Here is a 27,622-nt window from a genome sequence, read left to right as displayed (position 1 = left end):
TAGATGACACACTAGCATGTTTATCCAACCTGTCTATCAACTACTGTATACAGTTAGCACAGTAGCATGTTTAATCCAACCTGTTACCTACTGTTTGTGGTTAGCACAGTAGCGGGCTAGCTGACTGTGGGTCTTTGTGGTTAGCACAGTAGCGGGCTAGCTGACTGGGTCTTTGTGGTTAGCACAGTAGCGGGCTAGCTGACTGCGGGTCTTTGTGGTTAGCACAGTAGCGGGCTAGCTGACTGTGGGTCTTTGTGGTTAGCACAGTAGCGGGCTAGCTGACCTTGGGTCTTTGTGGTTAGCACAGTAGCGGGCTAGCTGACTGTGGGTCTTTGTGGTTAGCACAGTAGCGGGCTAGCTGACTTTGGGTCTTCGCGCAGGACGAGGCGACGTCCCAGACCTCCAGCCTGGGTGAGCGTCTGAAGGAGCTCCAGACCAGCCAGGAGAGGTCTGCTGCCCAGCTCCTGCAGCTCCAGGCAGCTCTGAAGGACTCCGTGGAGGGTGAGAGAACCAGGGGAACCATGGCACAGAACCACCACATACAAGGGTTAAAGGAGTTCAAGACACTGAGAAACAGAAACCAAGCTAAACAATACTGATAACATCACAGATCGCATCAGTATAGACTATCACAAATCTATAAGAAAGGAACGATACACATTAAATACAGAACACTACACTGACACACAAAACAAATATAAAAGTGAAGGTTCATTTGAAACGGTAAATGCAGCGGCGGTGTTTCACCACATGGGGCGCTGTTCCCGTGCTCTAACAGTGTCTCTTTAACCTGCGTTTCCCCAGGCAAGCGTGGAGGCGTCTGACCAGCTGCTGCGGGGTGCAGAGCTCCCTGTGCGTGCAGGAGGAGGCGTGGCGGCAGGCCCAGCAGGAGAAGAGGAGCCTGGGGGAGGAGCTGGTCAGGCTGAGGGTGGGCCTCCAGAAGGCCGAGGCCGAGGCCAGGAGCCTGCAGGTACAGGAGGGACCCCCCGGGACTGGGACCCCCCCCAGACAGACAGGGAGGAAACGTAGGACCTCACACTGATCAGGATCATTTGTGAGGTCACAAAAAGATTCGTTACCAATTTTGCATAATGTAGTGTACTGCAATATAATGTAGTGTAATTTATTAACTTAAATGTAATGATTTGTGGAATGTAACGTGGTATTAAGGTCATCTATATGCAAAGGAAAGTTATGCTATCCTCTATGAAAAAGTATGTAAAGTTAATTTAAAGGCAACCAATATGTAAAAGTAATGTAAAGGTAATCTATATGTAAACGTAATCTATATTAAAAGATAATGCAAATGTAATCTATAAAGTTAATATATGTGTTACGGTAATGTTAAGTTAATTTAAAGGTAACCTATAAAGGTAATGTTAAGATAAAGGTACTGTGAGGTACCCTTTCTGTACGTGTTGAGGTACTGTGAGGTACCCTTTCTGTACGTGTTGAGGTACTGTGAGGTACCCTTTCTGTACGTGTTGAGGTACTGTGAGGTACCCTTTCTGTACGTGTTGAGGTACTGTGAGGTACCCTTTCTGTACGTGTTGAGGTACTGTGAGGTACCCTTTCTGTACGTGTTGAGGGTACTGTGAGGTACCCTTTCTGTACGTGTTGAGGTACTGTGAGGTACCCTTTCTGTACGTGTTGAGGTACTGTGAGGTACCCTTTCTGTACGTGTTGAGGTACTGTGAGGTACCCTTTCTGTACGTGTTGAGGTACTGTGAGGTACCGTTTCTGTACGTGTTGAGGTACTGTGAGGTACCCTTTCTGTACGTGTTGAGGTACTGTGAGGTACCCTTTCTGTACGTGTTGAGGTACTGTGAGGTACCCTATCTGTACGTGTTGAGGTACTGTGAGGTACCCTTTCTGTACGTGTTGAGGTACTGTGAGGTACCCTTTCTGTACGTGTTGAGGTACTGTGAGGTACCCTTTCTGTACGTGTTGAGGTACTGTGAGGTACCCTTTCTGTACGTGTTGAGGTACTGTGAGGTACCTCTTTCTGTACGTGTTGAGGTACTGTGAGGTACCCTTTCTGTACGTGTTGAGGTACTGTGAGGTACCCTTTCTGTACGTGTTGAGGTACTGTGAGGTACCCCTTTATGTACGTGTTGAGGTACTGTGAGGTACCCTTTCTGTACGTGTTGAGGTACTGTGAGGTACCCTTTCTGTACGTGTTGAGGTACTGTGAGGTACCCTTTCTGTACGTGTTGAGGTACTGTGAGGTACCCTTTCTGTACGTGTTGAGGTACTGTGAGGTACCCTTTCTGTACGTGTTGAGGTACTGTGAGGTACCCTTTCTGTAACGTGTTGAGGTAACGTCCGGTCACCCCGCCCCCAGGAGCGGCTTGCAGTCCTCGGAGGCCGGCGGCGGCGGCCGGCCTCCAGCGGCAGCGGGAGGCCCGGGAGGCGGCGGAGGGCCGGGCCGCCCAGCTGGAGGCCGCCCAGCGCGGGGCGGAGGCGGAGCGGCAGCGGGCGGCGGGCCGCGGCGCCGAGCTGGACGGCCAGCTGGGGGCGCTGCGGGGCCGGCTGGCGGAGCGGGGGGAGGAGCTGGGCCGCCAGCGAGGAGCGCGGCGCCGCCCTGGAGGAGCGGCTGGCGGCGGCGCTGGCCCGGGCGGAGCTGCAGGAGGCGGGGCTGAGGGAGGAGCTGCGCCGGGCGGCGGGCTCGTTGTCTAGCAACCGCAGGAGCGCCGGCGCCCTGCAGGAAGAGCGGGGCAGCTGCAGCGGGTGCTGGCCGCCAGCCAGGAGGACCGCAGGGTGCTGCAGGTAACCGGGCGCTCCCCCAGGGACCCCCCGCCCAGGGACCCCCGCCTAGGGACCCCTACTAGGGACCCCCACCCCCAGGGACCCCCACCCAGGGACCCCCCGCCTAGGGACCCCCACCCCTAGGGACCCCCACCCCTAGGGACCCCCACCCCGCCTACGGACCCCACCATGGACCCCCACCCCTAGGGACCCCCACCTCCAGGGACACGGCCTCCACGTTCAGGATGGGGGTTCATGTCTGAGGGCGGGGGGCAGATCAGGTCTGGCTGGACGGGCCATCTCACTTCTCTTGCTCCGCATTGTTTTCGACCAATCATGTCGGTTCAGATCTCGGTTCAGAGAACCTTATTTGTGAACACAAACTCGAGGTTTAGTAGTAAACAGTAAACATGTGTAAAGGTTTCAAATCAACAATAGACTTCATGGAACGGGAAACAAGACGCCACTCCGTCCCTTACCTTTCTGCGTTCCAGGAGTTCTGCTGTAACTCAGTAGGACTGCTGGAGCCAAGATTACTAACGTCCACGATGAGATAGTACTACTCTGTACTGCACAAAGTACTGGACAGGCGCTTAAAGAAAAACTAAAAAGAATGTTACAACTAATGTGAAAAATATGAATGCAGAAAACATCTATTTACACAATAGGAGTAGTAGCATGTAAATGTTTACTCTAAACAGGGCTAGTAAACATGAGAGACAGCTGAGGCGTGTAATGAGCAGGGTGATTCATCGTTAGGCTCCGGGACCAGAGGCTGCAGCGACCGGCGGAATTAATCGGCGGCATAATATTTACCCGGGCAGGTCACGTAAAACAAACGAACAGAGCTGTAAACCTTCTCCGTTTTTTCTAAGATGTTTAATTGAACCGGGGAACATGATGAATTGCCGGTCCTTCCGTTGCCACCCTTTGATTTAAAAACTAATCCGCCGTGGCCTTCTGAGTTCTGGAGGGCGCCCGGGTTGTTCTTGGTCTTGTTGACCTAGCGTTTGGTTTTCCGGGGGACACAGAGGACCTGGGCAGTAAAACACTGCCCAGAGCTCGTTAATCCTCCTCGGAGCTCCTCCTCAGAGCTCCTCCTCCGAGGACCTGGCCTCTGGTTGGTTTCAGCCGTCGAGAAGAGATGTTGGACAAACAAAAACAGGGGCACTCTCGGAAACCCGGTCAACGCGCGCCAACGCAAAGAGGACAAGCTCTGCCCTGCTGGGCGTAGCCCTACGTCTGTCAGAGGCTAACGAGAGGCTAACGAGAGGCAGCAGGATCAGAGGGCTAACGAGAGGCAGCAGGATCAAGGCTAACGAGAGGCAGCAGGATCAGAGGCTAATGTGAGGCCAATGAGAGGCTAACGAGAGGCAGCCGGATCAGAGGCTAACGAGAGGCAGCCGGATCTGCAGGCTAACGAGAGGCAGCAGGATCAGAGGCTAACGAGAGGCAGCAGGATCAGAGGCTAACGAGAGGCAGCCGGATATGAGGCCTAACGAGAGGCAGCCGGATCAGAGGCTAACGAAGAGGCAGCCGGATCAGAGGCTAACGAGAGGCAGCAGGGTCAGAGGCTAACGAGAGGCAGCAGGGTCAGAGGCTAACGAGAGGCAGAAGGATCAGAGGCCTAACGAGAGACAGCAGGGTCAGAGGCTAACGAGAGGCAGCCGGATCAGAGGCTAACGAGAGGCCAGAAGGATCAGAGGCTAACGGCAGAAGGGTGGAGCAGAAGGAGGGCATCCCAGCACAGGCTGCATAGCATGACGTTGATGATCATGTTGTGTTGCTGAAGGCCCCTCAGCATGCGTTCCTCTGTGGACCCAGGTCTTCTCTGTGTCTACAGGAGCAGCTGGACGCCCTGCGGGACGGCCTGTCGGAGAGCCAGCGGCTGAACCAGGCGCTGACGGAGCGCGCTCTCAGCCTGCAGACGGCCCTGGAGACGCAGCAGCTGGAGGCCGCGGAGCGGCAGAAGCAGAGCAGCGCGCCTGAAGAGGTCACCACTGGCCCGTCTTTATTATATAGATGTGATATATCATTTTCTATTCAATTATAAATTTAATATAGAATTTGTCATTTATATGAATATACAGTAATTTAGAATTTTGTATTTAGATTATAAAATATAATTTTGAATTTTAGTTATTTATTTATTTTTCTACTATAAAAAAGTAATTAAATGTAGTACTTTAGTGGAGCTAGAGGCAGAGCAGAAAACAGGATTCACTCTGGATTGGATGAAGGTCCGGCGATGGTCCAATTTAAGCCAATCAGAAGCCAAAGCTGCGGCTGGCTAGTTGTCGGTTGAAGGTTTGTCGGTTGAATGTTTCCCAGGCGCTCAAGCGGCAGAAGGAGGCGGGGCTAGAGGCCCACAGCTCCGCCCAGCAGCTTCAGCAGGAGAGGGAGGGGCTCCAGGAGAGGCTGAGAGCCTCCAGATCACCGTGACGACGCTGCAGACGGAGCGCGGCGAGCTGGAGCGGAGCGTCGCACGGCTGGGGAGGGACAAGGCCACGCTGCGCAAGGCCCTGGAGAAGGTGGGTCCGTCCGTCCGTCTGTGCAGGTCCTCGTTCCCCCAGCAGGTCAAGGCGGTCACAGGGTCATTCAGCAGCAGCTTGGGTTAAGTCCCCTCCCTCTCTGAGCCTGAGCGTCCCTCAGAGGGTCCCACCCTGGTAGGTACGGTTTGGTAGCTCAGTGTCTCTCATGTCTGGTGGAGCCCTGAGACCCCACTAGGGGGGCTGAGCAGCTTGGGGTTGGGGGGGGGGGATGGGGGGGGTACTCTGTTAGTTGAATTGGTTCAACGTTAACATAGAGTTGCTGGTCCGTGAAGCTCGGACCAGGACACCTCAGCTGGTCCCACTGAGAACCATCCAGGCCGCTACCATGTTCCCCTAGTAATGAGGGAGAGGTGGGGTCCGGTGGGGATTCCCACGGCGACCTGGGGTGGGTCAGGAGGTGCAGCGGGCTGACCTCCGGGCGTCTCCTCCTTCAGGCGGAGTTGCAGAGGCTAAGGAGCGAGGAGGAGGTGGTGCTGGGCGGCCAGGAGAAGGAGCGCCTGCTGGAGGCACTGCGGGCCCTTGAGCGGGACCTGACGGAGAACCAGGTGGAGCTGCAGAGCCTGCAGGTCAGAGGTCACAGCGTCGCTGCTCAGAATTTGCATCCAGGTCTCAAGTCAGACATGGGGGATGGCGAGCTCAGAGCTGGGTGAACGGGGCGCTTCGTATTTGTTTCCGGCCAATCGTGTAGCGGGAGGCGGGATCCTTAAGTGTCTAACTGTCGATCACAAACTTGGCCGGCAGTAGAGAACTGTTAAAAAAAGTATCTGTAAAGGTTTCAAATCAACCCAGTTTAAACTAGCCACTGTAGAAATACACAGAAATAAATTAAAGCTGCGTGCATTTACCTCTGACCACTAGAGGGCAGTACTCTACAGTAGAACTCCCTCCCCCAACCCAGATTAATCTTCTCCTCACTCTGCAGCCATCGAAGCTGGGCTCATTACTTTGCCCAAAGCGGCGTGAATATACGCCACGTGTTCACGTCCCACAAGTGTAGGACGAGGGGCTTGACTCTTGTGAACGCCAACGTTTCTTTCAATTTAAATTTAAATTCATTCTCAACCAAGCTGAGGGGATCCATCAACTGAGTAGAATCCCTCCTTCCACCCTGAGGAGTAACCAGGAGTGGTGGCCACTCCTCCCCCCCCCAGGCGCGGTACTCGGAGCTGGGCCACGCCCAGTCCCAGCGCCTCCTGGAGGAGACGGCGCGCCACGCCCAGGAGATGGAGGCGGAGACGGGCCGGCTGCGGGCCGCCGGACTGCAGGCGGAGCGGGCCCTGGAGACCCGGGAGAAAGGCCCACCGCCAGCGGGTCAAGGGCCTGGAGGGCCAGGTCGGTAGTCCGACACCCCCACCCTGGGCACACCGCTGCCCAGGGGCCGCTGAGCAAGGAGCCTGGGGCAGCCTGATGGCTCAGAGGCTGCTTATGGGTAGTCTCTAACATATGGTGACTGGCTGCCTGGTGAGTGTTGGGGTTGACAACCTCGTCTCTCTGCGTCCCCAGGTTCTGACGCTGAAGGAGCAGCTCGATGAGGACGTGAGGCGGCGCCAGGCCCGGAGCCACAAGGTCCTGGGGTCCAAACACTGACCCGGCAGCAGGTCCTGGGGTCCAGACACTGACCCGGCAGCAGGTCCTGGGGTCCAGACACTGACCCGGCAGCAGGTCCTGGGGTCCAAACCGGACAGTCATCGTTTATCCCACAAGGTGGGACTTAACACTTATCCAGCACTATGCTGGGGTCCACACCCCCAAGGTGCAAGAGTTCAAATCCAGCTCTTAGCTTCAATCCTTCAAGGTTCTAGCTCTCTAACTCAACTCTAATCAGAGCTGGGGTTGAATCCACTATGGTGCTGGGACTCGACCCCAGCTCTCTTTCTCAGTCAATACAAAAGATGATGATTCAAACCCAACTCCTCACTGTGATCCCAGAAGGGGCCATGGGTTCCAACCATAGATATGTATAGAGCACTAGATGGCTCGTCCGCGCTGCTGGCCAATGGAGTCCAACGTCACCACTGGCGGCCATCTTGCCACAGTCAGCCACTCACCCATAGCATTGTGTTGGTAGTGGTACATGTACCTTTTAAATAACCATAACTTGCTCAATTTCAAACCGATTTTCAAACGGTTTGGTTTATTATAAACGTCAGAGATGAGGTTATGACACTGCATACTTATGAATAATTATGTTAGGTTCTAGAAAAATAGAATAATGTTCTAAAATAGGTACAAGATTATAACCAAGAAGAAGAAGATGGCCGCCTGTGATGATGTTCTAGACATCTAGTGTTCTATCTATGGTTCCATAAGTCATCTTACAGGCTGCTGGGCCCTGAACCAAACTGTTATGTTCTCAAATAAGGTGCTGAAGTTCAAGCCCACACATTCCTTGGGTCCGAACCTGACGTTGTTCCAACAAGGTGCTCGTGTCCAAACCCAGCTCTCAACTCGTTGGACCCACTTTATTCCCTCACATATTCAGATACAGTTGACCAGGGTCCATACTGTTCTCACAGCCTCTAAAACGGTTTCAGATAATAAATAGAAATAGAAATACTGCATTTTGGTGATTTCCCCTTGTTTTAACCTAACACACACACACACACACACACACAAACACACACACAAACACACACACACACACACACACACACACACACACACACACACACACACACACACACACACACACACACACCCCAACACTGACACACACACAGCCCCAAATCCCCCCATACACTCACACACACCCACGGCCACACACCCCGTCGATTCAGCGTGCACACTGCGCTGGGGTTCATGAATGCAGGAAAGCAGAACACAACAAACAATGGTGGTTCTGTTTATCCGCGTTCACCGCCGGCCAAAAAATGTTTGGAGGATTTTCCCTGAGCTGGCGGACCACCTCTGGTCCGGTCCGATCCGGGGAGCTGGGTTATGAAACGGCCTCCGCTCAGCCCCCCCCCCCCCACACACCCCCCAGACCACGAGACACTCATTGTCCTAAGGAGGTCGAAGCCCTTTGTCCCAATGAGTTCTGGTGCCGCTCGATGAGACGGGAAGAGAGCTTAATAATCCGATGTTTACACTTCCCGGTCCCTGGGATGACTGATGCTGTGAGAGGTTTAAAACGTTGTTCCGCTCTTTGATTCCTGATTGTTTAAAAGGGTCGTAGTTATGTGCCATGATTCCCATACTTGATTATTGTGAAATGTTTTGTGTGATTATGGATCACGAATGCCAAGGATGTTTGTGTACTAAATCCTCTTAAGTATTTGTGTTTCTTGGCAACTTAGTATATCTGAGACTAATGGTTATCGAATGAGCAACATTAAATCAAGTGTGTACTGAAGGGGTCTTGTGTCTTTGTGTGTGTGTGTGTGTGTGTGTGTGTGTGTGTGTGTGTGTGTGTGTGTGTGTGTGTGTGTGTGTGTGTGTGTGTGTGTGTGTGTGTGTGTGTGTGTGTGTGGGAGGGTAAGAGGGGGGAGAGAGACGTTGAGCGGCTGTGTGGGTGTTTATGTAGAGTCTGTGGGCAACAGCATGACCTTTGCCCTCTCTGGTCTGGTCTGTATGATCCTGTCTCTGTGCCTATGTGTGTGTATGTGTATTGGTGTGTGTGTGTGTGTGTGTGTGTGTGTGTGTGTGTGTATATATATATGTGTGTGCCTGTGAGTGTATATTTTCATTTGTCCGTCGGTTCCTCATTCAATGTTCCATTAGGACCAACGCATACTAGAACTATTCTCCTCCCGTTAGAACAGTTCTCCTCATGGTGGAACAGTTCTCCTTTTAGAACTGTTCTCCTGATAGAACTGTTCTCCTCCTGGTGGAACAGTTCTCATCATGGTGGAACAGCTCTCCTCATGGTAGAACAGTTCTCCTTTTAGAACTGTTCTCCTGATAGAACTGTTCTCCTCCTGTTAGAACAGTTCTCCTTTTAGGACTGTTCTCCTGATAGAACTGTTCTCATGGTATAACAGTTCTCATCCTGTTGAAACTATCCTCCTCCTGTTAGAACAGCTCCTCCTGTTAGAACAGCTCTCCTCCTGTTAGAACAGCTCTTCCTGTTAGAACAGCTCTGCTCCTGTTAGAACTGTTCCGTGTGTTCCTGAGAGCACTGTAGCGTGTGCTGGTATGCTGGGAAGCTGCACGCTCCTCCACCGAGAGAGAGGGAGAGAGAGAGAGAGGGAGAGAGAGAGAGGGAGGGAGAGAGAGAGAGAGAGAGAGAGAGGAGAGAGGAGAGAGAGAGAGAGAGAGAGAGAGAGAGAGAGAGAGAGAGAGAGAGAGAGAGAGAGAGAGAGAGAGAGAGAGAGAGAGAGAGAGAGGGAGGGAGGGGAGGGAGGGAGGGAGGGAGGGAGGGAGGGAGGGAGGGAGGGAGGGAGGGAGGGAGAAATGGTCTGCATCTGCATGAGAGGAGGCGGAGCCGAGGCCCTGATCCCCTTTTAAATGCAGCCCTTTCATTATCATAGCTCCGCCCACTGCTTATCCAGTTACCGGCCCCTCTCCCTCTATTGGTGGGAGGGCTTTAATTATGCAAGGTAGCTGGTCCCTGCGGGGGGGGGGCGGGGCCTGCGCTGAAAGAAGTCCTTTGGCAGGCAGAATAGGGCTTTTATTGAAGAACCATTAGGGACCAAATCGCTTGTTTAGAGAGAAAAAAAAAAAAGGGAAAGGGAAGAAAAAAAAAAGCTGAACTCCTCCGCTGGAGAAGTCTTCTCCCACTTCTGCTCTCAGTGGTGGAGCAGCAGCAGCAGCAGAGAGAGGAGCAGCGCACATAGAGAGAGAGCCCAGCCACTCTGCAGCAGAATGCCAGGAATCCAACGCAGCCCAGTCCCAACCTTACAACCGGACCCCCTGACTCCCCAAGCGCTGAGACCACCACCTGGCACACCCAGACCTGAGAGTCATCAGGACCTGAGAGACATCAGGACCGAGAGACACCAGGACCTGAGAGACACCCGGACCAGAGAGCACAGGACCCGAGACACCCAGGACCAGAGAGACACCAAGACCCAAGAGACCAGGACCAGAGGAGACACAGGGACCCCGAGAGACACCGGACCTGAGAGACAACGCGTGACCTGATAGACACAGGGAACCTGAGAGACACCGGACCCGCAGAGGACAACCGGACCCTGAGAGACACCAGGACCAAGAGAACACCCTGGGAACCCGAGAGAACACTGGGACCAGAGAGGACACCGTGTCCAGAGAGAACACCCGGGGGGGGACCAGAGAGACACCGGGGACCCGAGAGACACCGGATCAGAGAGATCACCATGGACTTCGACAGACCAGGAGTCATCGCACCTACCAGAGGAAGACCAGAGCCTGGGGGAAGAGACCAAGGACAAGATTAACCCTGTGAACCAGAGGAGACCTGAGAGAGAGAGACAGGACACAGAGAAGACCTCTCCAGGATCAGACCGGAGACCAGAGAGACCAGGAACTGGAGAGAACAGACCAGGTGTCTGACCGGACTTTGGAGAGAGAGAGAGGCCTGAGAGACCAGAACCAGAGAAAGACTACAATTTGAGAGGGTCTAGAACAGTGAGATACCAGCACCTGGGAGAGCGAAGAAACCAGGGAGAGAGACTAGAACCTGGGAGCTAGAGACCAGAGGAGCCGGCACCAGAAGCACGTGAGAGGAGCTGACACAGACCTCTCTCCTGTCCCCCCCTGCCCGGGTCCGACACAGCCACAGGTGTCCCTCCTCCCACCCTATCCTCCTCTCCTCTCCTCTCCTCTCCTCTCCTCTCCTCTCCTCTCCTCTCCTCTCCTCTCCTCCTCCCTCTCCTCTCCTCTCCTCCTCTCCTCCTCTCCTCTCCTCCCTCTCCTCTCCTCCTCTCCTCCTCCTCCCTCTCCTCCTCCTCCCTCTCCTCCTCTCCTCTCCTCTCCTCCTCCCCTTCTCACCCTCTCCTCACCTCCTCCTCTCCACTCCTCCTCCCCTCTCCTCCTCCCTCTTCCTCTCCTCTCCTCCCTCCTCCTCTCCTCTCCTCTCCTCCTCCTCTCCTCTCCTCTCCTCTCCTCCCTCTCCTCTCCTCTCTCCTCCCTCTCCTCTCCCCTCTCTCGCTCCGCGGGGCCTGGGGGAGCGCGTGTGTCGCGGCCCAGAGAGGCGATGCGGGCGTGGGGGGTCTGCAGGCCCTGGCGGGGGTGCTGCTGGTCGTGGGGGCCCTTGTTCCCCGGGGCGGGGGGGGTGGTGGCCCTGGAGGACATGTACCCCTTCGGCCCAGAGCAGGGCGACACGAGGACCAGCGCCCAGGACGACGGGGGGGTCCGGCCTGGTGGAGATCTCCCTGGGGTTCCCCTTCTTCGGGGACAAGCACAACGGCCTCTATGTGAGTACACACACACACACACACACACACAACACACACACACACCACACACCACACACACACACACACACAACACACACACACAGAGAGCTCACACAAACACACACACACACACACACAGAGCTCACACAAACACAACACACACACACACACACACACACACACACCACACACACACACACACACACACACACACACACTCAGAGCTCCGACACACACACACACACACACTCAAGCACACTCAAAGAATTGATCTCTTCAAGAGCATCCTGAGGTGAATGGGTTTGGAGCCTGTTTGTGTGTTGTGTGTGTGTGTGTGTGTGTGTGTGTGTGTGTGTGTGTGTGTGTGTGTGTGTGTGTGTGTGTGTGTGTGTGTGTGTGTGTGTGTGTGAGTGTGTGTCTTTGTATTTTTGTATGTTTTTGCTAGCACATGTACTTTGTATGTGTGTGTTTGTGGCATAGCTCTGCATACTTTGCGTGTGGTGTGTGTGAGTTTATTTAGTGGTGTGTGTTTTGTATGTACATGGCAATATGTTCCTTGCGTGTGTGTTTATGGGGTGTATGCATGTTTGTATTTGATGTGGTGTGTTTGTGTATATGTGTGATTAAACATGTGTACATACACTTGTGTGTGTGTGTGTGTGTGTGGGTGTGTGTGGAGGATAGAGGACAAGAGTAAATCCAACACACACATCTACACAAACACACAAACATACATACACCCAACAAACACACACAAGCAAAGGTACATACTGCCGCACACACACACACACACACACACACCTAGCGGGAGCAGGGTGTGTGTGTGGCGGCTGCGTGGCTGCAGCATCTGTGAGCCATTCCCTCGCAGGTCGCAGCTCAAATATGCGGTGCGGCGGGTGGAGCTGAGGCTCTCTGAGCTTTGATCAGAGGCTGCAGCCTGCAGCCGCCCGACCCACAAATCAACCCCACCTGCTGGGCTCGCAACGCACCGCAGCCTGCCTCACGTCAGCGGCCCGTACCTGATGCTCACACAAACACACACACACACACACACACACACACACACACACACACACACACACACACACACACACACACAACACACACACACGGGCACCAGTCCTCTCACACACACAAACACACACACACGTGTTCAAGTCCTCATTACTAGCACAAACCACACACACACACACATACACGCAAACACACGTGGGTACAAGTCCTCTCTCACACGCACACACACATCTCAGATGTCCTCGCTCGTGTAAAAAGGGCCGCTGGTGTCAACGGTGGTACCATGGCAACAATGGGCAAAGTGCACAACGTGTTTCTAATCTCGGCGTCGGGGGACGAGACCCAGTGAGGTCATGTTCCCGACACGGCCCCGTTGTGGCCCACGCATGGATCTGCACGTACCCTGCAGGGCTACGCCTGCTCGCGGCGTGCATGTGTGTCCAGGGTTAGCCTGCAGGGCTAGCCTGCTCGCGGCGTGCAGTGTGTGTCCAGGGTCGGCCTGCAGGGCTAGCCTTGTTTGCGGCGTGCATGTGTGTCCAGGGTTAGCCTGCAGGGCTAGCCTGTTCGCGGCGTGCATGTGTGTCCAGGGTTAGCCTGTAGGGCTAGCCTGCTCGCGGCGTGCATGTGTGTCCATGGTTAGCCTGCAGGGCTAGCCTGTTCGCAGGCGTGCATGTGTGTCCAGGGGTAGCCTGCAGGGCTAGCCTGCTCGCGGCGTGCATGTGTGTCCAGGTTAGCCTGCAGGGCTAGCCTGTTCGCGGCGTGCATGTGTGTCCAGGGGTTAGCCTGCACACCTGCGCCCAGATTGCGTTGGTTCTGCTGCGGGACCGCGTCGGCAGGGGAGGACCTCAGATGCGTGCACTGGCTCACGATCACAACACACTACTGACCCTCAGAGGGGAGGGAAGGGGGGAGAGAAGAGGGGAGAGGGGGGAGAGAGGGATGGAGGGAAGGGGGGAGAGAAGGAGGGGGAGGGGGGGAGAGTGGGAGGGAGGGAAGGGGGGGAGAGAGGAGGGGGAGGGGGGGGAGAGTGGGAAGGGGGGTTGAGAGAGGGAGGTAGGGGGGAGAGAGGGAGATAGGGGGAGAGAGGGGGAGGGTATGGGGGAGAGAGGCAGGGAGGTATGAAATAAGGGAGGGGAGCAAAAAAAAATGGGCAGGAGAGGAGAAACAGAGGGAGAAAGAATGGGATAAAAATAGCACATTTGTCGAAATCCAATACAGCAATGTTGCGAGCCGCGTGAATCAAGACCTGATAAGAACGAGGACAGAGAGCTACAGTGGGTTTCAGTCCTCAAGATCTCGGTTCAAGTCCCGTAAACACTGGCTACAGCAGGAGTTGAATCGCGTCAGAACCTCCCTTCTCATCTGGGGGAATCAAAGCGAGGCGGGCTGTCGAAGTGATTCTATGAGCCCTGATCTGGCTGAGCGCTCCGCTGGGATCCACCCAACATCTGCCGGGCCACATGACTGAGGGGAGCGGCCGTACGGCTTCTGGAAGCAGGTGAGTTTCAGCCGCCGCCCAGCGCGGATTCTCTCGGGCTCCCCGGGGGCGAGCTGGGAGTGCCCGGGCGTCTGCCACATGGAGGCCTGGGGAGCTGACGTCCTCACTACCGCCTCCTGGGGTCACTCTCTGACCTCAGCCTCCAGCCCGCAGCCTCCAACGTCCTCACTACCGCCTTCCTGGGACACTCTCTGAACCTCAGCCTCCAGCCCCAGCCTCCAACGTCCTCACTACCGCCTCCTGGGACACTCTCTGACCTCAGCCTCCAAGCCCCAGCCTCCAACGTCCTCACCACTGCCTCCTGGGACTCCTCTTCCTCTTCCTCAGCCTCCTCACCACTGCCTCCTGGGACTCCTCTTCCTCTTCCTCAGCCTCCCTCACCACGACCTCCTAGAGACACCTCTTCCTCAGCCTCCAGCGTCCTCATCACTGCCTCCTGAGACACCTCTTCCTCTTCCTCAGCCTCCTCACCACGGCCTCCTGAGATCCTGGATATCATCAGCGTTCCATTCAAGGTTCCCTCCAGCCCCCAGCGCCCCTGTGGGGGTTCCCACACATCACTGGGAGTCCCCATGTCCCCACCACCACTCCCTCCACCTCCTCCACCCCCTCCCTGTCACCCCCACCTCCTCCCCTCTACCTCCTCCACCCCCTCCTCCACCTTCTCGCCTTCACCACCTGCACTCCCTCCTCCTCCCCTCCTCCACCTCATCCCCGTCACCACCGTATTAAAGCGGTCTGGGGCCAACACGGCAGGGGACACACACACATACACACACCACACACACACACACTGTAAATACATATTTATGTAGCATAATGTTCGAAAAACCACACGTACCCTCACACACACTGTACAGATTGTGGTTTGTGGAGGAATCTGACGGATAGCGCTGCGCGTCATGTGAGCTCACGGCCGAGTGGAGCCTGAATGTGTTGGGAACACGAAGCTCCTCGCGCTAACATCTGCTAGCGCTCATCTGAGCCACCGCGTAGCCGGGAGCTCCGGCTCTCCCAGGGCGGGGGGGGGTTGTTTAGTTTCAGTGTATGGTTTATGTGGTCAGTGAAGTGGCGTTCTGCATCAATATGTGTTTCTTACAGTGTGGGTGTAAGTAGGTGCGCGCCGACTAGAATAGCTTCTGATTGTTACAAACGGCGGAGTCACGCCTTGTTTCCTGTTTCGTTACGTGAGAAGTGGCCGGTCTACACGGTGTGTATTTGAAAACCTGTACAGAATTGTGGCGATTGTTTACTGCTGCTGGCCGGGTTTATGTTCACTGTTACGGGCCAAATTTGTGCCTACAGTGTCATTCTTCCAGCAACGAGATTGGTCTTAACATTTCTGAAGCAAAAGAAAGAGAAACCTCTTTTCTTCAGCACTTCAGCCACCAGACTTTACATCAGTTACCGGAAGTCTAATTTGTGAGACTAGAGTGAAGCGGAGGTAGAAGCCACCTTGGTGAGGTCAGGGTGTTGGTGAGTGTCAGGAGGAGGCGGCCATATTGTTGATGTTGAGAGGAGGAGGCGGCCATATTGTTGAGGTCAGGGTGTTGGGAGGGGGAAGGCGGCCATATTGTTGAGGTCAGGGTGTTGGGAGAGGAGAAGGCGGCCATATTGTTGAGGTCAGGGTGTTGGGAGAGAAAGGCGGCCATATTGTTGAGGTCAGGGTGTCGGGAGAGGAGAAGCGGCCATATTGTTTGAGGTCAGGGTGTCGGGAGAGGAGGAGGCGGCCATGTTGTCCGGGGTCGGTCTGCGGGTTCCTTCGACATCGCGGCGGTTTATTTTGGCTCTCCATTTCCAGATAAGAGTTGTTTTGCTCCTAAATACTCGACTACTAAGCAAACGGCCGCGGCCCAAACGAGCAGACGCATCGGAAAGAACCTCCGACCAAGAACAACAGAGTTAAAGGCGAGAGAGAGAGGAGAGAGAGGGAGAGAGAGAGAGAGAGGAAGAGAGAGAGGAGAGAGAGAGAGGAGGGAGAGAGGGAGAGAGAGAGAGAGGAAAGGAAGAGAAATGGTCTGCATTTGGACTGCCTTCATGAAGCACTTTTCTACCAGTGGCCACTAAAAACGCTTTACAATTATCGCCCACAATCACCCATCTTCCAAGAGAGGCAGAAGGTAGGGGAGGAGAAGAGAGCGATATTGATTCTCAGACTGACATCTGTCACTCACGTCATGACATACAGCAGACAAAATAACTGCATGACAGTTCAGATCTCTGGTTCCCAGTATAACCGGGTATGGTTCCCAGTGTAACCATCATAGTTCCCAGTATAACCAGGCATGGTACCCAGTATAACCCAGCATTGCTCCCAGCATTACCAGTGCATCCCTGCAGTGTTCAGCCCAGTCCGACAGTAGGTGTGCCGTTCCTTGTGAGGTCAGCTCTGAGTCCGTATTTAATAGGACTGTCGAACAGGAAGGAGAGCGCGTTCCTCTAAACTCTTCCAGATGCTCAGCAGATTGGATTATGGGCCTGTGACCATGGCCTCTAACACTCCCCTCTCTGTACGACGCTCCTCGTCCACCACCACTGGCACCCGGAGTCTGTCCTTACAGCCCGGGCCCTTCATGAACATACACCCTCGCTCTGCTCTCACCCTCCCCTCTCCCTCCTCTCACCCTCGCTCTCCTCTCACCCGCTCTCTGCTCTCACCCTCCCCCTCCTCCCTCCTCTCACCCTCGCTCTCCTCTCACCCGCTCTCTGCTCTCACCCTCCCCTCTCCCTCCTCTCACCCTCGCTCTCCTCTCACCCTCTCCCTCCTCTCCCCTCTTTCTCCATTAGTCTCTCTTCTATCTCATCCCTCTTCGCCTCACCATATCAATCAACTCCCCCTCTCTCTCCCACCCCTCTCTCTCCCCTGCTGTGTGTACCATGCTGACCTCCACCTCCAATGCCACCACTCCCCCGCAGCCGTCCACCCCTGGATCGGCTACTGTCAGCACCACCCCCCCCCCCCCCCCCCCCCCCCGGTCAGGACGGCTGCGGTCAGCCATTAACCGCCGGGCCAAAGAAAACTTCCTCTGCTCTGGAGACCTTGGAAATGCTGGTTGCCATGGTTTCCGTTTGACAGCCCATAACCCCGGTGCCGTGGCGACACGGCCGTGTCACCGCCGGTCACATGGTCCCGGGCACTGAGAGGAGGAGGAGCTTAGTTCATGGTCAGGTCACAGTGGGGAACCAGATGGCATTATGGGTAATGGATCTCAACCTCATTAAGAAAAGACTGTTCAAGTGGATTCTCCTCCGCCTTTGACTAGCGTATACTCTACTACGACACTACCACTATACTAAGAATAAGATAGGAGATAAGACTTTCTAATTTATTAAAACCAAAGGTAATGGAGTGCAACTTATCCTGTTGTCTTTCTGTCGTCTCGCTGAGCCGTGGTCTTCCTCCTGGTAGTGCCCCAGTGAGGTGTTGCTCCTGCAGCTCTCTGGTCGGATCAGGGCTTCAGATACCCTCACTTCACATCACCATATCTCAGCAGTCGTTAGGATTTGAACCATCGTGTGTGTGAATGTGTGTGTGTGTGTGTGTGTGTGTGTGTGTGTGTGTGTGTGTGTGTGTGTGTGTGTGTGTGTGTGTGTGTGTGTGTGTGTGTGCGTGTGTGTTTTGTGTGTCTGAACAGAACGCTCATCTGTTTCTGAAACATCTCACACATGTACGACCTCGCCCCCTCCTCCTCTCCCTCCTCCTCCTCTCCCCCCCCCTCCTCACCCTCCCCCTCCCTCCTCTCCCTCCCCTCTCCCTCCCCCTCCCCCTCCTCTCCCTCCTCCTCCTCTCCCTCCCCCTCTCCCTCCCCCTCCTCTCCCTCCTCTCCCTCCTCCTCCTCTCCCTCCCCCTCTCCCTCCCCCTCCTCTCCCTCCTCCTCCTCTCCCTCCCCCCCCTCTCCCTCCTCTTCCTCCTCCTCCTCCTCCTCCCCTCCCCCTCCTCCCCCTCTCCCTCCCCCTCCTCCCCCTCTCCCTCCCCTCCTCCTCCTCCTCTCCCTCCCCCTCCTCACCCTCTCCTCCCCTCCTCACCCTCTCCCTCCCTCCTCACCCTCCTCCTCCCCCTCCTCCCCCTCCTCCTCCTCCTCACCCTCCCCCTCCTCCCCCTCCTCACCTCTCCCTCCCCCTCCTCACCCTCTCCCTTCCTCTCCTCTCCCTCTCCCTCCTCCTCCTCTCCCTCCCCTCCTCACCCTCCCTCCCCCCCCTCTCCCTCCCCCTGCTCCTGAACTCTCCCCGGTTGGCTCCAGGTGTTGACTAGTCCTTCTGTTGCTGAGCTCTTTAAACTCTGTTTCTCTCTGGACTCTGCCCAGCTGTCTCCATGAAGTGAAGAGGCTTGATCACCACAGAAAGAGGTCTGTTTGTTTAATTAGTTCCATCCAAGCGTGAACGAGGCTGAGTGCCGTCAAAGCATTAGTAAGAAGCTCCAGCAAGGACTGTCCCTGTCGCCTGTATAATAGACAGCGACAGGACCCCCGCGGGTCTCAGAGGCCACGCGACAGGATCTCTCTCTCTCTCTCTCTCTCTCTCTCTCTCTCTCTCTCTCTCTCGTCTCTCTCTCTCTCTTCTCTCTCTCTCTCTCTCTCTCTCTCAGTGTGAGTGGGTAGGTTTTCGCAGCTGCAGCTGTGAGACAGCATGAAGGTAGCGTTTGTTCGCTACATGGGAAGTTCAAACATCGTTGTGGCAGCAGCGGCCATGTTGGGCCGGCTCCTGTTGCTGGTGCTGGGAGCGGGAACACCCTGACCCGTGTTCGCCCACCTGTCCTGTTTCTCCCGCATGGGTTCAAGGCCTGGAAATACAGGCAGGAAACCCCCCACCCTCGAGTCCTTGATGCAGGCATTCAAACTCACTGATACCTTGTTGGACACAAGGAGTACAACACAGCTTGGTACTGTACCTGCTGTTCAAACACGTGACCTTGCTGTCGTTTGTGAAGCTACAGCAAGGAATTATGAATGACTGCAATTTGTACCAACGTGATGAGTGTTGGGGAATGTGTGAACGTGAATGTGTTTTCCCATTGTGTGTTTTTAAAGAGCCGACATTCCTCAGGTGGTTGCTCTGGTTCTGGGAAGGAGGTCAGGGGGTTCAGGGGGTCATAGGTAGCCTCCCTTTTTGAGCGCCCTCTCGGTCATAACTGGTTTCAATGGCCGCATAACACCATTTGAATAGGTCAATAGGTGACCTTGGGTGTCTTGAAAGGCGCCTCTAAATTAAATGGATTATTATTATTATTATTATTATTATTATAACCGCAAGAACAATACAAGAACTCAATGTAACCCCTTTTATAGGTAAACACAATGTCATGTGATGTAAAAGCAATGCTAAACATAATGAAAACGTAATGTAAAGATAACTTAAAAATCAACTAAACGTTAATGTTGAGAAAACAACGTCATTGTCATGTAAACTAGTGTAAACAGAATGTAAAAAGAATGTAAACAGAATTTAAACCTGGTGTAAAACATAGTTCAAACGTAGCAGAATGTAATCCTGGTGTACCTGTAGTGTAAAACAGGTCTACACATAATGTAAACCTGGTGTAACCGTAGTGGAAACCTAGTGTTAGCATAATGTAAACCTGGTGTAAACCTACTGTACAATATTCTAAACCTAATGTAAACCATGGTGTTACCCGTAGTGGAAACCCTAGTGGAAACATAATGGTTAACCTGGTGTAAACCTACTGTACACGTAGTGTAAACCTGGTGTACCCGTAGTGGAAACCTAGTGTAAACATAATGTAAACCTGGTGTAAACCTACTGTACACGTAGTGTAAACCTAATGTAAACCTGTTGTACCCGTAGTGGAAACCTAGTGTAAACATAATGTAAACCTGGTGTAAACCTGGTGTACCCGTAGTGGAAACCTAGTGCAAACATAATGTAAACCTGGTGTAAACCTACTGTACACGTTGTGTAAACCTAATGTAAACCCTGTGTCCCCGCCCGTGCGACTCCAGGTGAACAACAACGGACTGGTGTCCTTCCTGCGGGAGGTGTCCCAGTTCACCCCGGTGGCGTTCCCCATCGCCGGGGACCGCCGCGTGGTGGCGCCCTTCTGGGCCGACGTGGACAACCGGCGGGCGGGGGAGGTGTTCTACCGCGAGAGCCTGGACCAGGGCACCCTGCAGCGGGCCACGGCCGACGTCAGGACCTACTACTCCGAGTTCCCCGGGTTCAGCGCCACCTGGGTGCTGGTCTCCACTTGGCACCGCGTCACCTTCTTCGGAGGGAGCGCTGTCACTCCGGTAGGTCACACATGCATGCACACACGCACACACACAGACACGCACACACTCACTCACTCACTCACTCACGTACAACAAGTACATTTGTCCGAAGAAAACGACACAATATATCTCTGTCGGTACTGTCAGTATGTTTATAGAACCAAGTGCAAAGCACTAACAATCACTAGGTGAATCCGTTCCCCGTACACAACAAAGATAGCTAGGATAAGATGTCTACGGTACTGATGGTGTTATGACTCACATACAAATAAACTCAGACAAACTCATCACTTCAGGTCCTCTCTCACCACCACCTCCAGCTGTTAGCTCACAGAGAACTTGTCCAAACCCTGGTCCACAGTCAGATCACATGATTCGATCACAAGGCCTCTCCTCCAGGCTCTCTGATACCATGGATGATGCTAAATCCAGGTTGTCCTTGTGGATGTTCTCCTCCAGGTCAACACCTTCCAGGTGGTCCTGATCACAGACGGAGATCTGTCCTTCACCATCTTCCAGTATAACAACATCACCTGGACCACCGGCATGCATGCCAGCAGCGGGGGTGACGCAGCCGGCCTGGGGGGCATCGCCGCACAGGTAACATCACCTGGCTGCTAACCAATCGCAGACAGCCTCACCTGGCTACTAACCAATCACAGGTAACATCACTGGCTGCTAACCAATCACAGGTAATATCACCAGGTTAGTCACGAATCACAGGTAGCATCACTTGGCTACTAGCCAATCACAAGTAACCTGATGCGGCTAATATCAATCCTAGGTCACATATGGCTTCTAACTAGAAATATTGGCTTGATTCTTCCAGAGGGTATTTAGCGTGAGGGCTCCCTCGTCAAATGTAAACAACGGCCATATGGCCCCATCTTCAATGTAGGTCAACCAGTATGGAGCTTACTTTAGAAAATTTCTTCATAAAGACCAAAGTGATGTATTGCTGTTGTTTACATACCTAGCAGGCGCATTCACAAAAATGCCCGTAGGCAGAATCAGCACAACAAAGAGTCTTAGATAATGATATTGGTAACAGATGTTTAAGTGGAGTAAGAAGAGACGGTTATGATGGTTATGAACGGTTTGATACCCAGACCGGTACTCTACTTCAACCTTTAAGCTCTTAAACTATGGTGGGTAAATTGAAAATGGTTATGTTCTGTAATGTTTGGTGTTGTTCTGTAAAGTCTGGGGTTGTCCTGTAAAGTTTGGTGTTGTTCTGTAAAGTTTGTTGATGCTCTGTAAATGTTGGTGTTGTTCTGTAAAGTTTGGTGTTGTTCTGTAAAGTGTGTTGATGCTCTGTAAAGTTTGGTGGTGTTCTGTAAAGTTTGGTGGTGTTCTGTAAAGTTTGGTGTTGTCCTGTAAAGTTGGTGATGTTCTGTAAAGTTTGCTGATGTTTAGAGATGTTTAGTGATGTTTTGTGGTGGCTGATGCTGTCTGTGTCCCCAGGCAGGTTTCAACGCCGGCGACGGGAAGCGTTACTTCAACATCCCGGGCTCGCGGACCCCGGACGTGGCGGGCTTGGAGGGGACCACCAACGTGGGGCACCCCGGGAGATGGGTGTTCCGGATCGACGACGCCGAGGTGGAAGTGGGCGGCTGCAACGACTCTGGTTATAAAGATAAATCAATAACAATAAATCTATGTGAAGATCTACCTGTACTGTGTGGTCCATTTGCCAGAGCTTACCGACATTGGGTGGCCTGATCTGCATTCGGTTGATTGCTGACTTATAAGCTGTAGACCTTATGATACATTTTTTGTAAAAAACTGTTGGAAAGGTCTGGAAAAGGTCCTGTACATAGGAACACTCCTTAGTCACAAGCAAACTACCACAAATCACTTAGTGCGGCACAATGCACATACCTTGTCAATAAGATTTCAATTATGTGCACAAATGCACCTCATTTGAACCAAAATATAAATGCATAAAAATGGAAGAAGTTAGGGGTCCAAACATTTTCAAACTTAAAAAAAGATTGGAAAAAAACACATTGGACACAAGCAAAAGTGAAAGTGAAATTAAAAGTGAAACTGAAAGTGACCATGGTTTCCCTGTCTTCCCACAGCCTCCGTGTGTCAGCACCTGCGGCCGTGCGTGAACGGAGGCCGCTGCATCGACGACTGCATCACGGGAAACCCCTCCTTCACCTGCTCCTGCCTTGCAGGCTTCACCGGCCGGACTGCCAGATCGGTGAGGGGGAGGAGAGCCCTGGGTCCCACTCTGATACCTGATGTTTAACATATTAAGATAAATTTCAGACATTGAAGGAATAACTTATTCCACTGTTTCAAATTCAGTCATTAGGGAGCAGGCAGGGGTTTGGATGTTGGTTAGGTCTTGGTCAGAGGTTGTTTAGATTGGTAGGTAGCTGTGCTGGGGAAGTAAGAGAATATATTCCCCTGAACCTTATGATTGGTGGGTCGGCTAGGCTCAGGAGGTAGAGCAGTTGTCTTGCTAGTTCTAAAATCTAAAATAGTCTGCTAAATGCCTTAACTGTAATTGTAATTGATTGGGAGTTGAAATAGCCACTGTGCTATCCTGGCTCATCTTAGTGAAAATTCATGATGAAGTGTTTGGATCTGACCTCATGTCGGAAAACGAAATAGTAGCAAGATAGACCAAGAAGCGCTTTTGTTATTAAAAGCGAATCAGTAACAACCCTGCTGCCCTTTACAATCAGCCTCCCACCCACACCGAACATGGCAATGGGAACAATGGGAATGGGCGTAGCTAATGGTGTGCTGCTCAGGGATCAAACCAACAACCCTCCAGTTGACAGATGATCCTCCTCGTGATCCTCTTCCTCTTCCTCTAATAACCCCTCCGCTTCCTCTTCGGTTCCGCTGTAATCCTGAATTAATAACCCCCTCATCGTCCTACCTCACCTGACCCTTCACCCCGAGGCCTCCCGGCTGTGCGCTGACTCTGGTCCTCTGTCCTCCAGACGTGGACGAGTGCTCCTCCGGGCCCTGCCAGAACGGGGGCACCTGCCTGGACCGCGTCAACGGGGTCTCCTGCACCTGCCCCCCGGGGTTCAGCGGCCTGCTCTGTGAGACAGGTAGCTGCAGGGAGACCCCCTCCATCACCTTCATCACCTTCATCACCACAACCAATCAACACAGTTTAGACCAACCAGGACCAATCAGCACAGTTTAGACCCATCACCAGAACCAATCAGCACAGTTTGGACCCATCACCAGAACCAATCAGCACAGTTTAGACCCATCACCAGAACCAATCAGCAAAGTTTAGACCCATCACCAGAAACCAATCAGCACAGTTTGGACCCATCACCAGAAACCAATCAGCACCAGTTTAGACCCATCAGCAGAACCAATCAGCACAGTTTAGACCCATCAGCAGAACCAATCAAGCACAGTTTACACCCGAGCTCCTAAAACAGTTAAACTGTTTGTACTGCACGCTATGAGGAACTTTGTTTTCCTGACTCCTCGTGGAATTTCTGAGGCCTACTCCAATTTAGATTGGCTGCCATGATTGTTCACTTTGGATGAAAACTTATATACGTGTGTGTGTGTGGGGTGTGTGTGTGTGTGTGTGCGTGCGTATGTATTTGTGTGTGTGTCTGTGTCCTGTGTGTGTGTGTGTGTGTGTGTGTGTTGCAGACGTGGACGAATGCGGGGACACACCGTGCCGTAACGGGGGTGTGTGCATCCAGGGCGCCGGCTCCTTCAGCTGCACGTGCACGCCAGGCTTCACAGGCACGCTGTGTGAGACAGGTGAGCCGGGGACACAGAGGTCGCGCCGGGGTCACTGAGGTCACACCGGGGTCACAGAGGTCACGCTGGGGTCGCGGGCGGGAAGGGCGGGATTTCTACCGGTCTCAAGATCTAAACGTATGACCTTGAGACCACATCCTCCACGCTATGCCCGTCACTTTGAAAAAAACCTTTCTCAAGTTCATCCATGCTGAAATTTATTGTTCTGTTTTCATAGCCTGAGAACGAGTCCTTTATATCGACATTGGGAGAGGGTCCTCTTCGAAGGAGGCCACCATGTTCCTACGGAAGCCCAGGACGGACATTCAGCTTCAGATTCATGTTTTTTTTATATTTTTAAAACAATCCCTATTTCTTTGTAAATTGTGACTGATGGTTTGACAGACTAAATGACTCAACGCAATTTCTAGATCTGTACACACTGTGCCTCTAAGCTGCTCACAGTTGCCTTGGTAATGTCACACTCGTACGTCACGTCAAATAAGGTTTTCCCGACCATCCAGCGATGATCCTCTTGGGAGGGCCTCTCCCGGAATGTCTGCTTCCGGTGGTCAGGAATTTTAGTGAAGACGGAAATCTATGAGTTTGGCAACAGATGTGCATCAGTGTAGACGTACCCTCCTCTCCGCAGCAGGAGGGTCGTACCCTTCTTAGTTCCACTCTGGACCGATGAGAGTTAATCTCCGCAGGGCTGTGACCTGAACATCAGCACCGTTCTGTCGCAGAAGACACAGCGTAACGAGAAGATATCGCTACGGAAACTAAACGCAGAGATCATGTCCCCGCCGAATCTCCAAAGACGTTTCATTGATGTTTGGTTTGTTGATGAAACGCAAACCTTTTGGGGAATTTAATTATGGGGCTCCTGTCGAGTTCAGGGTGCTGTTATTCTACAAGGGCCGCCGGATTACATTTTAATAACAGACACCTGGTTCTGTGAAACCGGGCCGGCCCGGGGGAAGTGCAGCCGCTAATCCAGCTCAGTGTCTCCTAACCCCCATCACACACACACACACACACACACACACACACACACACACACACACACACACACACACACACACACACACACACACACACACACACACACACACACACACACACACACACACACACACCAAGGTTTGCTCTCCCTGGGCTGGACGCTCCGTGGTCTGTAACCCAAAGCTCCGGGCCCCCTGGGGCTCTGAGCGTGCCCTGACTCTGTCTCCATGGCGTCCCGCTGCAGATTGGACGAGTGCGCGTCGCAGCCGTGTCTGAACGGCGGGGAGTGCCTGGACCGGGTGGCGGCCTTCGCCTGCGTCTGCCCTCCGCTGTTCACCGGGGACCGCTGTGAGACAGGTGACCTCTGACCTTCCGTGAGGAACCACACAGCCGACACACGCCGGTGCTGCCGGGGGGTTCAGCGCCGGCCTCTGTCTCTCAGACAAAGGGGGAGGTCTCTGAGGGGCAGGGAGCAGAGCCCAGGGCGAGGCGCACATTGGGGTTTGAACCAACAACCCTTCAGCTGGGGGTCCAACGCAAAGGGAGGTTGGGGAAAGAAAGTGTTAAAAGTACAGAAAGGGCAAATGTGAAAGAAAAACATGCGTGTCATTTGTAGGGTGTCCCGTCTAAAGAGAGAGATGTGAATGGGGTATTATTGAGGACATTGCTGTCGAGGAAAAGCACATCGGATCTGTTCTCAGAAACCCTGCTTTTCCCTCTCGGTTCCAGCCCGGTGATAAAACGTTGTCTTCACCGAGGCAGGAAAGCTAGGAAATGCTGCCCGGTGGCTCCGAGAGAGGAGGGAGGATAGGGGGAACAAAGCCTGAAAAGTGTTGAGGCTCGACGCCTTTTATTGGCCTTTTAACGACATCCTATTTCCTTAGCGGCGCCACGATCGGCGGTGTGAAACCGCAACGATAGCTTCCGCCGCGCGCGGCCAACTCAAACAGGATGCGCTGCGGGATTCGCTCCGATTTGGAGAGACGGTTTGAGGATTCCACAGCCACAGCACCGGGCTGGAGGACCTGGTGTCAGCGCTAGTGATTGGTCGGAGTGTTGTCAGAGCCCGCCCACTCTGTATAGCGTTAGAAGGGGAAAAGTCAGTTAAGGTAATAAAGTCAAAAAGCAAAAAGGTTTTATGGTGCTCTTTTCAGATTCAAATCACTTTATAATAAGGGGTACGTTAGAGAGACATTAATTAATATTAGTTAATGCAACGGTAAATAAACATTGATTAACAGTTTACTAAGAGTTAACTGACGGTCTTATAACCATACTTGTAAAAGGGTGTACCTTTATTATGAAGTGGCTCCAAACCCTCCTTTGAGGTCGTCCGCTGAGGTCAGCCTCTCTCTCCACAGCTAAGACGGAGGCCTGAGGCGTGTCGCTCTAACAGACTCTTCCTCTCCCTCCGCAGAGATCCTCGCCGTCCAGGTCAACTCAACGCAGGGCTGACAATCAAAACAGGTAACGGCGGGTTGTTGGTTCTAGTGCACGAGGCCCATCGGGTCAGAGGGGGAGTGATAGAGACTCTGTCTTGGTCTGCGGGTTGGTCTGTGGTCGGGGCTGAGGCAGACGTGGCTCGGGGAACCGTGTCCGTGTGTTTGGGGGTCGGTTCATGTTCCAGTTAATGTCTCCGGTCCTCACCCTCCTGTTCCCCCCCCCCCCCCCCTCCAGAGGCGTGTGCCGGAGAGGATTGTGGGAAGCGGCAGACCTGTGATCAGACCCGTGAGGGAGCGGTCAACTGCACCTGCAGCCCGGGTTTCTACGGAGACAGCTGTGAAGGTAGGCCCCCGTCCCCCCCTCCGGTCCTGTATGGACCCCCAGGGGGTGGGGAGGGGAGTGGCCAGGGGGGAGAGCATCACCCCCCGCCCCCCCCTCCGGTCCTGTACGGACCCCCAGGTGGTGGGAGGGGGAGTGGCCAGGGGGAGAGCATCACCCCCCGCCCCCCCCTCCGGTCTTGTACGGACCCCCAGGTGGTGGGAGGGGGGAGGGGCCAGGGGGAGAGCATCACCCCCCCGCCCCCCCTCCGGTCCTGTACGGACCCCCAGGTGGTGGGAGGGGGAGGGGCCAGGGGGAGAGCATCACCCCCCGCCCCCCCCTCCGGTCCTGTACGGACCCCCAGGTGGTGGGAGGGGGAGGGCCAGGGGGAGAGCATCACCCCCCGCCCCCCCCTCCGGTCCTGTACGGACCCCCAGGTGGTGGGAGGGGGAGTGGCCAGGGGGAGAGCATCACCCCCCCCCCCCCCCCCATAGTACCTAACCCTCTTTTGTAGACGCGTGTGTAACAGTGTGTGTTGTGTGACACTGTGTGTAACAGTGTGTGTGTAGAGGTGTGTCTAGGGGTGTGTTACGGTGTGTGTAACGGTGTGTGTAGCAGTGTGTGTAGCAGTGTGTGTGTGTGTCTCTGACCCCCCGCTGTGTGCGGTGCTATGCGGCGGTAATCACCGCCACGCCCTCGCCTGCTGTGGCACCAGGTCCACCGCCGTGAAGAAGGCTTAACCAGTGCTAGTCGGCAGTTAAC

General features: G+C 53.8%; 2 protein-coding genes across 2 annotated transcripts in view; both read left to right on the top strand.

Moving 5' to 3' along the window:
- Positions 1–8,652, top strand: part of crocc2 (ciliary rootlet coiled-coil, rootletin family member 2) — a 53,428-nt gene extending 44,776 nt beyond the window's left edge. Inside the window, 12 exon segments of the mRNA XM_030372918.1 lie at positions 381–547; positions 805–1,025; positions 2,345–2,562; positions 2,564–2,711; positions 2,714–2,769; positions 4,592–4,741; positions 5,080–5,167; positions 5,170–5,279; positions 5,735–5,866; positions 6,452–6,592; positions 6,594–6,632; positions 6,804–8,652. Coding sequence (XP_030228778.1) covers positions 381–547; positions 805–1,025; positions 2,345–2,562; positions 2,564–2,711; positions 2,714–2,769; positions 4,592–4,741; positions 5,080–5,167; positions 5,170–5,279; positions 5,735–5,866; positions 6,452–6,592; positions 6,594–6,632; positions 6,804–6,887 — 1,554 coding nt within the window. The 3' untranslated portion in view covers positions 6,888–8,652.
- Positions 8,653–11,298: 2,646 nt separating this feature from the next.
- On the top strand, positions 11,299–26,974 carry sned1 (sushi, nidogen and EGF-like domains 1). Its single transcript, XM_030372917.1, is given in 11 exon segments — positions 11,299–11,565; positions 11,567–11,635; positions 20,087–20,374; positions 20,816–20,956; positions 21,821–21,983; positions 22,441–22,565; positions 23,320–23,433; positions 24,002–24,174; positions 25,344–25,456; positions 26,517–26,562; positions 26,774–26,974. Coding segments are annotated over 10 exon segments (1,374 nt in total). The 5' UTR covers positions 11,299–11,415; the 3' UTR covers positions 26,555–26,562; positions 26,774–26,974.
- The last annotated feature ends 648 nt before the right edge of the window (positions 26,975–27,622 follow it).

This window comes from Gadus morhua, chromosome 12 (assembly GCF_902167405.1).
Source record: "Gadus morhua chromosome 12, gadMor3.0, whole genome shotgun sequence".
NCBI lineage: Eukaryota > Metazoa > Chordata > Actinopteri > Gadiformes > Gadidae > Gadus > Gadus morhua.
The sequence above is the reverse complement of the archived record's forward strand: the minus strand, read 5'-3'. Positions and strand labels throughout refer to the sequence as shown.